The sequence below is a fragment of the Morone saxatilis genome, unplaced genomic scaffold, assembly GCF_004916995.1.
Source record: "Morone saxatilis isolate NCDOM2014 unplaced genomic scaffold, NCSU_SB_2.0 Contig19, whole genome shotgun sequence".
Classification (NCBI taxonomy): domain Eukaryota; kingdom Metazoa; phylum Chordata; class Actinopteri; family Moronidae; genus Morone; species Morone saxatilis.
Genome location: NW_023339751.1, coordinates 5,784,298 through 5,794,384, shown reverse-complemented (window position 1 = coordinate 5,794,384; position 10,087 = coordinate 5,784,298). Strand labels below are relative to the sequence as shown.

General features: G+C 36.3%; 1 protein-coding gene across 1 annotated transcript; it reads left to right on the top strand.

The window, feature by feature from the left end:
- The first annotated feature begins 356 nt into the window (after window positions 1–356).
- eif2ak2 (eukaryotic translation initiation factor 2-alpha kinase 2) lies at window positions 357–9,020 on the top strand. The gene is made up of 19 exons (XM_035663483.1): window positions 357–646; window positions 1,683–1,809; window positions 1,921–2,072; window positions 2,159–2,282; window positions 2,428–2,498; window positions 2,583–2,735; window positions 2,837–2,972; window positions 3,819–3,880; window positions 3,961–4,051; window positions 4,934–4,965; window positions 5,055–5,106; window positions 5,196–5,272; window positions 5,714–5,833; window positions 5,972–6,100; window positions 6,194–6,410; window positions 6,495–6,623; window positions 6,776–6,877; window positions 7,127–7,189; window positions 7,535–9,020. The coding sequence occupies exons 1-19, from the start codon at window positions 540–542 to the stop codon at window positions 7,658–7,660; spliced, it is 2,070 nt and encodes a 689-aa protein (XP_035519376.1). The 5' UTR covers window positions 357–539; the 3' UTR covers window positions 7,661–9,020.
- The last annotated feature ends 1,067 nt before the right edge of the window (window positions 9,021–10,087 follow it).

Sequence of the window (10,087 nt, the reverse complement as noted above, 5' to 3'; positions counted from 1 at the left end):
ATATGTTAACTTCTTTTAATAATAAATTAATAATATATTATATTTCACATTAATTCACCGCCTCCCATTTGCTGCACACAACTAAAGTTTCCTCAACGATTTTTGTTTTTTAGTTGCCAAAACAACTCCATTTCCCATGAGCCTTAGCTGTTCGCGTGGTGCTAAAGCTTCCTGGGAAGTGTAGTCGTTGAACGCTAAAAAAAAAAAATAAACATTTTGGTGAGAGCAAGCTACAAACATGTCAAGCAGACAACAAAACAAACAAAAAATAAACAAATTTGAGGGAAAATGTAAATAAAACGTAACGTTGTCAAGCCAAAAAAAACTAACGTACGATTCTGAAGAGAAGGTGCCATGTTGTGTGACGTTTACCGGGAAATCGAAACTTATTTCGGGCGAGGGCTGAACCGAAAGTCGGCTCAGACGTTACGGAGACATGGGAGCAGAGTTTAGGTGAAAGCGAAAAAAATGTAACTGTCTTATTATTATTTTTTTAATGTAATTCGAGTTGACATTGCGACTGTAATTGGTCATTCATAATGGAAACAGTCAACTACGTAGCTAAACTAAACGAGTATGCGCAGAGAAGACGCTCGTTGCTGACATTTGAGGAGGTTGGATCTGTTGGCCCTGATCACATTAAAACGTGAGTTCAATCTATTCTCTGGTGGGATTTACGACCTGCAAAGTCAATGCAGGATTTGAGGATATCTTGGGAGTAGTTGAATTGTATTTTCCCTATTTTGTGTATAGGTTAGTATTCTGTATGTTGCTTTAGGCGATCCAATGCCCCCCCAGGTGTTTTAGAGCACTTTCCACTAACCAACACACTTTAATCAGCTGTTATCATATGATTTACACATTGTATACCTTAAGAAATATTGTAAGTGTTTACTGTTTTCTGTATATAAAGAAAACGCCTGTGGAAATATGAAAAATACTGCAGAATATAGCATGTTATGAATGTAACACCACTTCAGATAAGGCTGTAGTAGTGGCCTAAGATGTTGAATCTCAATATTATTTGGGTTTTGATTGATCTGTGTCTGTTGCATCAAGTTTGATATTGAAAAAAAAATGTTTTGGAATCAATACCCACATCAGGAATCATATTGACACCAGTAAATAAAGGTTTCAGATGATAACCAGCTGTTAACGCTGTATGATATGGTAAAAAGGAAATCATATTGCAGTTGTTTTTGCAGATCTTATGATTGCAATATGATAAACAATGAATGGGAATTATAATGTTTGTGTCACAATTTTGATTTTCACTGAAAAATCTTAATGATATATCATTTTTTGGGGTCTGTAGTACCAAACAAACCTGTTTTCTTACATCTGGAGAACAAGATTTGTAGGCCTTGCAGCACTTCATTGTTTGTGACACATTTTACCTTCATCAAAACACTGCAGCTTCTGCCATTTGGATATTGCACTTGGCCATATTGCAATTTTGATAATATCTTGATTAATTGTGCAGCCCTTGTTCACATGTAATAAAATTAAAATGACTATCTAAGGGCAGTCCAACACAGTTTCCAGACGAGGTGGTCCAGGACTATGTCAAGTTAATAACTTCACCTTCTTAGATTTTAGGTGTGCAGATTCCTGTCTTTATAATCCATCACACCACATTTTCGAATCATCTTGCCTAACCAAGTTTCATTTAATTTTCTCAGATTTACCCTAAAAGCGGTCGTGAACGGTAAGGCGTATCCTGATGGTGTGGGGAGAAACAAGAAGGAAGCCAGACAGAAAGCAGCAGAAAATGCCCTGAGAAGCTTATTGGAGGAAGAAATAGATTCTGTAAGACTATTATACGACTTAATTGATTTACTACACATGTGAATTTCTGTATTCCATAGCAATGCAAGGCCTATTGAACGACACACAAGGTGTTTCTTGTCATCCTAACAGACAGAAAATGCACCAGAAGGTTCTCCTGCACCGGTTCATCAGACAGGCATCATTCACAACTATATATGCTGGCTCAATGAATATGGTCAGAGGAACAGGAAGACTATAAGAGCTGTTGAGTTAACAAAACTGGGACCAAATAATGTTACTATGTAAGCTTCCACACTGCATCCTAATTCATTTGTAGTTGTTTGCTCACCATAAATGCATTAAATAAAGGTTTTTTTTATGCTGTTAGATGCTGCAGCTTTGTGGTTGGTGATACGGAGTATCCAGCTGCCACTGGGAAAACAAAGAAGGAAGCTAAGGAAGAGGCAGCCAAGCTTGTATATCATGAGATATATGGGAGTAAGACTACAGAGGTAAGTAGTAATACACACCAGTTTCTCCTGGCTTAATTCAAGAAAAGTGCAGAGGGAAGGAAGGAATTAATTGACGTCATTAATGTTTAATAGATTTTTCAAATGTTCAACAAGCTACACTTCATTTTTATTTATTTATTTGAAGACTGTAGAGGAGAAAAACACCCTATCAAGTCAACCAGAGAAGGAACTGACTCAAAATGTGTCAGACATCTGGTAAGAACAAACCTGCGGCAACACATTTTTTCTGTTCGGTTAACAAAGGTTTTAATTAGAATCTGATTTGTGTTTGTGTTACAGTGATAAGACAAAGAGCTTGAGTGTGGTAACTAAAGTGGAAGAAGGTTTTTCAGAGACAAATTTCAGAGGAATCATCAACAACTACTGTCAGAGAAGAAAGCTCTTGCATGATTACGTCTTAGAGAAAATATGCGGTCCACCACATAACCGTCAGTGAGTATGACCTGAATAGATACTACAGACACTGTATCAAAGCTCTTGATAGATATCAGAGAGAAGTCTTCACACATGATCTTTCCTCCCTGCCTCCACAGGTTTTTCTACAAATTAGTGATCAACAATAAGGAATACCCTGTGGGAGAGGGCAAGAATGCCAAGGATGCCAAACAAAACGCAGCTCAGCTGGCCTGTGCTGCTCTTAAAGAAGATAAGTCAGACTGGGACAGCAAGGTAATTCATATTTTAGTTTGTTTTGATATGATAAAATGTGTTTTTTTAGTAGGCCACCTTGTAGATTGTTAACAGGCCAATTGCGTATATTTCCTGAGGGTTTTACTGAAAGGGTAACTTTGGTATATTTCAACCTGGACCTTATTTTCTCATGTCGTAACCCGAGCCGCACTCTCACTCGATACTGGACCAAATTCAAAACTTGTTGTCCCCATTAACAAAACCAAAGACACCACAGCTTCCCTCCTTTTAAAATTCCTTACTATAAAACATGTAACCACCATGTCAAATCAGCAAACTCAGCATAATTGTTGAAATCTGTTAAAGGGACAACACTTCAAGCTTTAACAAAAGGATTTAAATCAGTTCTCAAGCCTGTTATTTAAACCATTAATTCATTACACTTACTACCCACCCTGCATACCTCACGATGGTTGTGTATGCAAACACATTTACAATTCGGTGATTGATCATATGACATTTAGGGTGTATTGTAGATACTTGGGTAAAGTGAAATTGATTTAAACCTTCCACTCTATTCTTAAGTTGCATGTCGCTGGCCAATCTTTCCATGGTGCTGCAAGATTTGTATAATTCCATTATTTTATTGTGTTCTTTAATAAAAATACCTTATGAAACATGAAAAAAGGGACATTTACATTAACTACATTAACTGTTAAAATTGGTCAGTCCTCAATAAAGACTGAGGCGACAGTGGTAGGTGAGGTTCTTTTGAACATCTGTGGTTTTAAACGTTAAAATAGTAAAATATCCGATTAATGTCAATCAATAACTACAAAACATGGTACTGTGTATAACAGCCGAAGATTTCCTTTCTGGTTTCAGCTGTCAGGGTCAGGTGTGTCCGATGATAGTGCAGCCAGGCTGTCCACACCACCAAGCACACTGTAAGTCACTGATTTAGCAGTACAACAGATTGTTTGTTGTTGAGAATACTCTACTAATGTGTCTCATTGTATTCTCCAAGGGAGTCCTGTGACACAAAATCAAAAAGCATGCCAACGCCTTCAAGTGACTCAATTCTTTTCATCAACTCATCGAATCCTCCTAAAGATAAGGTCTGTTATTTTACTCTGATACTGTTCATCAATTTGTAATGCTCAGTCTATTGCAGATGTTATATTGAGTTGAATTTAATGACCTTTCAGGTGAAGCCAGTTTACTTAACTGGTCTTGATTACTCAAATGCCAAAGTGAGTTAATACATCACTGTGATGTTTTTTAGAAAGTCCTGAGGGTCACTAATGTATTCAGTGAGAGTGAACAAGTAAGTGATGCTATTACCAAGAGGGTGTCAAACGTCCACTTAAACTTATTGATGAAGTGATTCGATTTTGGTGGTCAGAGGTCAAAGTTACACATATTTTAAGAATTGATGACCATATTTCACAATTGGTCAGACATCAAATTGGTGACACTTTAGACTCAAAGGCCAGATCTTAGTATGACCTAGAAATTACCTTGACAAACGGGTTTTTTGGTCATAACTGAAGAATTGATGCATTAATTATGACACAGATGTTGAATGGGATACAACAATGAAGTGATGACATTTTTTGTAACCATTTTTTACATTTGGTCACACTTTGGACTCAAAGATCAAATGTTATTGTTACCTCAAAATAGGTTTATCTCTCATCTTAACACCCGACCCATTCTGCCTTTCACATACTACCGAATCATCTGAATCACATGACCGCAAACAACGTATTGGACTGCACCTAGCTAGTCGCGATTACCCAAAAAATACACTTTATACTTTTTTATTAAAGTATTCACTACTATTATTTTACGAGTCTGGACAGACATGGATGTAAACTGCCACTTAACTGGCCAGCTGGCACTGAACTCTGATCTCTTTAGTTTACTGAGAAATACAGGAGGACTTTAATTATGCTTGAATATAATAAGCTATATTTTCCTATTTCCTCATTACAAAGGTTCAAAGTCCTGATGTGAAGCCCAGAATAAGGTAAGCCACATTTTGAGGCCCACTGTAAAGCTACAGTACATAATACTAAGATTTCACCTGATGATATTGGTGTCATTTCTTCTTGTCAGACTTGCAGCAAATTTCCCAAATGCCCTCAGAAACAAGGACGACAAAAGTAAAGTACGAAGATATCAATCATGATATTTTATCTTGTTGGATTTTGTTTAACATTTTAATCTCTATATCATAACTTTATTTTATTCATTGAGGATATAATAACCAATTTCAATGGCAAGACTACAGGAAATAACCAGAATGAGAAAACGACCACACCATTAAACTCAAGGTATGGAAAATTAAAACGTTGATTTACAATATAAATTAATATAATATATATAATATATATTATCACTGCTGTGGCCTTAAAGGTCTAGTGTGTAGGATATAGAGGCATCTAGAGGTGTAGTTGCAGATCACTCTAGAGCCAGTGTTTGGTTTGTCCCTTCTAGGCTACTGTAAAAACATGGCAGTTCAACATGACGGACTCCAAGGAAAGCAACCCACGCCGTCTGTAGATAGCTCATTCTAAGGAAAGAAAAACACATCAATTCCTATAATCAGGAGATTATACATGAATGGAAACATAGTTAACTATATTATATTCCATTTCTGCCAATAGATCCTCCTAAATGTTACACGCTGGACCTTTAAGTTTATCTATTAATGTACAATCAGTCAGTACAATCAAGACATTTTTAGATTATGAATACTCTTTTAATCCCAACAGGTTTGCATCAGAATTTGACTCCATTATGTGCCTCGGCAACGGAGCCTTTGGTGTTGTTTTCAAGGCAAAACAAAAACTGCTGCAGAGGTATTTTGCCATAAAGATTGTCCACTGCAAAGAGTAAGTGAAGTATGAATGATGTCTCACTTAGTTTCCTTTTTTAAATGAGCACTGTATAGTTTTTGAACTGTATAGTTTTTGAAGAAAAAGTTGAAAGTTTCTTTAACTGAGCCATTTTCTTGTTCTCCTTTTGATTAGAAAAGCTCTACGAGAGGTGGGCGCGTTATCAGAGCTCCATCACGCTAACATTGTTCGATACTACACGTGTTGGTTGGAGGATTCAGAATACCAATCGGACAAAGCAGCTGACAGTTGCAGCTCTTCACAGTAAGTCCCATCCACTTAAAAAATCCTTACTCAACTGTACTTTTTTACTAAACATGAGGGCATGTCACAGCTTTTCTGTTCCTACTTTTCCAGGTCAACCGATGATTCACAGGTGAAGTACCTCTATATTCAGATGGAGCTGTGTGACACCAAAACACTCAGAGTTTGGATAGACGAGAAGAATATTCAGAACGTGAAGAAATCTCTGCGAAACTCCAAGCGAAGAGAAGAAAGTCTAACTATTGTTAAGCAAATAGTCAGTGGAGTCGAGTACATTCACTCCAAGATGTTCATTCACAGAGACCTGAAGGTGAGATGAAGTGGCTCAAGTCATAATTATAATTAATAATCAGTCATGAAGCTACATATTTTTACATTTCCTTCCCACCAATAGCCTGCCAACATCATGTTTGGACTGGATGGGGAAGTGAAGATTGGAGACTTTGGTCTGGTCACTGCTGAGAACGATGACGATGAGAGAACGTACTACAAAGGAACCCCATCTTACATGGCTCCTGAGCAAGTAATAATGACATTAACTTAAGATTCTGTGGTATTATTAAATATTGGTTGTCAAAGGGAGACATTTAAGATACCCTGTAGAGATTTTAACAACTACTTGGACTGTAGCACCAAAGTGCCTTTTGTTAACATTGTGTTCTTGTTTTCTAACAGAAGAGCAGGAGCATATATGACCGGAAAGTGGACATATTTGCTTTGGGGTTGATATATTTTGAACTCCTTTGGAACCTCTCTACTTGCCATGAAAAGAAAGCGGTGAGTTCAGAGATAACATTAACAGTGACTTAACATTAACTGTTTTATTCTAAGTATCGGCGTAAATCAAAGAATGAGTCATGCACAATACCAGGACCCTGAAACTAAAGCATCTAAATCTAATTCTAATATCTTTTATCATATTTATACCCGTGCTTTTCCTACTGTGACATCTCAAAATGTCTTGTGAAAAATACAACGTGGATCAATTTGTATAACGCTAGTTATGTGTTCTTGAATGAATTTCAGATTTGGGAAGATGTCAGAAACCAGAAACCTCCTCAAGTATTCTCAAACAATTTTATCCCTGAGGTAAACCAGCGTTCTTTCTTTAACTTGACACATGAAACAATTTTTTCCGCAGGGTGACAGTTGGTAGTGAGGCTAAGGTTGTATGGGTTTGCACTGTTACCACAGTTCATCAGTGAACCCTCAAAGGATGAGGAGGCAAAACAGGGGTGTTGATGTGTTTGTGTGTGTGTATAATGTAATTAAAATGTGAAATATCAAGCAGGATAGATGACTCAAATGTTTGGGGAAAAGATTAACTTTGTTAGGTTGTCCAAGTAAAGTCAGCTTGAGCGGAGCCTCAAAGACACTGGCAGCATTTATTGATATTATGAAGATCACAAGAGCTGTTTGTGTTTTTTGTTGCAGAACCAAATTATAAAGTCGATGCTGTGTGTGAAGCCAGAGGACCGACCTGAAGCAAGTAAACTAAAGATGGATTTGGAAGAGTACACTTGCGCACTTTTGATGCATAAAGATAGTAAGACTGTCTGATTATTACAAGGAGATACTCAAACTATGGGCAAATGCATCAGTCATGACTAGGCCTGTCTATTATATGCTCATGATGTCTTGAGCTGACCACAATCATGTTCCACAAATGTTAGATCTACAATCAAAAGTTTTAAAGCAAAGTACATGAAACCAACATAAATGCCATATTTCCTCATATTTTCCACATTGTTTTTCTGTGCGTTAAAGAGCTGTGAGGATAGTTGTGTCGGAGATAATATAAACTGCACGGTTTCAATATTTATAAACCTAGTTTAGAATTGCTGTGCAATCTAATCTGACCAAACCAGCTGATTAGCTGATCTCTCATATAATGTACGCTACAACTTTATTTATTTGACAAAATTGTTTCCATCATGTATTTGTTACATAAACTTGCATGGGCAAAAAACAACAACACCTCAAATGAATGCAAAACCTTTTTGGTGATATTGTCAAAGTTTTGTCGGACTTGGATTGAAACATGGCTGTGTTTCACCATTGAATATTGACTTAAAAATCAAGCATCCTACGTTAATAGAACAACTTTTTCTCTACATTAGGTCAACCTACACAACAGTTTTAGAGCAGGCTATTTAAAATACATCTATGTGCTGCAGAGTGTGAGGTGAAACATTGTTTCAAACGTTTTGAAGATTAATTGACGCTTCTTTGTGAATCACATCGTTTCGATGAGAAGCCATTTAGTTATCTAGTTGCAAAGTCAGTCACAACAGCAACTCTGTGTGGTATCAAATTAACAGAACCAAATAGCAAATGAATTGTATGAAAATTAACCATCAACTAAAATTTAATCAGGAGACTCAAATGATGACCGCAAGGTGACAGCAAGGTGTATGAGCATGCGCTAGAGGAGTAAATGGCAGGATGGAAAGAGAAATTAACTACAGGCCTATATGCAAAACTCCTGACTGAACTTTTACTAGAGCTACATTTTCATGATTTTTACAGCATTAGTCATCACAAGCATGACTATTAATTCAGACTCATATATAATACTCAATAATACTTGTACTTGGAAGTTTTTGATTGCTACGGAAAGTGTCTCTTTAAATAACTGTTTTTATAAACTGATAAACTGACTGTAAATGTATTATAATTATGTTGTATTGATGGGAAAGACACATAACCATGTGCATTTTATGATCAAGGAATGCCACATTATTCACTTTTAACAAATTATCATGTCTTGGGTTATTACTTTGTCAACTGGTACTGAAATAATGTATTCTATATTGGAAATGGTTAAATGTGTTTAAAGTGATGTCACTTTACAACCTTTGCTTTGTAAAGAAAAAGCTGAATTGGAAAATAAAACTAGGATGTAATGGTTCGTATTCTATAAAGTTTGTATATGTACTGTTATATTTTGTTATGTTATATACTGTGTTTGGGGTTTAGTGTGTGCTGGATGATGGGGAGTCTTCTACTGATTATTTGCTTTGTTTTTACATTCAAGTGAGTCTGTATGGGACTTTTATCACCTGAGTGTAATGTGACCTGCTTCCAGAAAATCACCATTAGGGAGCAAATGCTTCCACTTTATGATCCTGTCATTGATTCTGAACTGTAAGTGCAATGCGACCATGTTCAGATGTAAAGATTCAGCATGTGACACATAGGAATAGATCTTTTTTCGCAGCAGCCATTTTGACATATAGTAGTAGGGTAATCACAGGTGTTACCAATGATAAAGCAGAGCCTTTCCAGTGAGACAACATGCACAATAACAGCACCCTGACTTTGACCTAAATGTAACAGAACCTTAATTACTATGATTGGTACCAAACTATTAAATGTCAAAAGGGCTGCTGTGAAAAATGTCTGTTACATTTAACATATAAATATTTTCTTTCAAGATCAAGATCAGCAAGTGCTATACCCACAAACAGTGTTAGAGAGTTGTGAACTACTAAACTAGTAGTTCAATTACATTTTGTAGTAGCTTGCTGGTAGTTCAACTAAAGTAAAAACTACAGTGTTTTTTTGTTTTGTTTTTTGCTGTTTTTGCATTATATTTTTATAATTTTGTATGAGATGTAGATTGTACTTTTTTTATAAAATAGTTTGAACAACTTTTACAAACCAGATTTATCTATAGGTTAGCTTTGCGCTATCCAGTTCAACTTGAATTGTGAAGTAATTGAAGCTATGCTGTCGGAGTGGCTTCCCCTACACCACCTCCAAGCAGTGCTGCTACTGTCTGCTGTGATAGATTGTTGAGCCTTAAACGGTAAGAAGTGGAGTTGATTACAACTTAAATAATATAATGAATATTAAATTATTATGAGCATATGTCAGTGTATCCAATGGATAAGACTATAACAGGCTGCATTTGCAGTGTAAAAGTATAATGAGTGTGCATCACACATGATGCACATGTTTACATTATATCAATATTAATGTTTA

Excerpts from the sequence above, each read along its gene's own strand:
- eif2ak2 (XM_035663483.1), top strand. The coding sequence starts at position 540 with ATGGAAACAGTCAACTACGTAGCTAAACTAAACGAGTATGCGCAGAGA. Across the intron at positions 2,499-2,582 it reads CAAAATGTGTCAGACATCTG|TGATAAGACAAAGAGCTTGA; the intron begins GTAAGAACAAAC and ends TTTGTGTTACAG. Across the intron at positions 2,736-2,836 it reads GGTCCACCACATAACCGTCA|GTTTTTCTACAAATTAGTGA; the intron begins GTGAGTATGACC and ends CTGCCTCCACAG.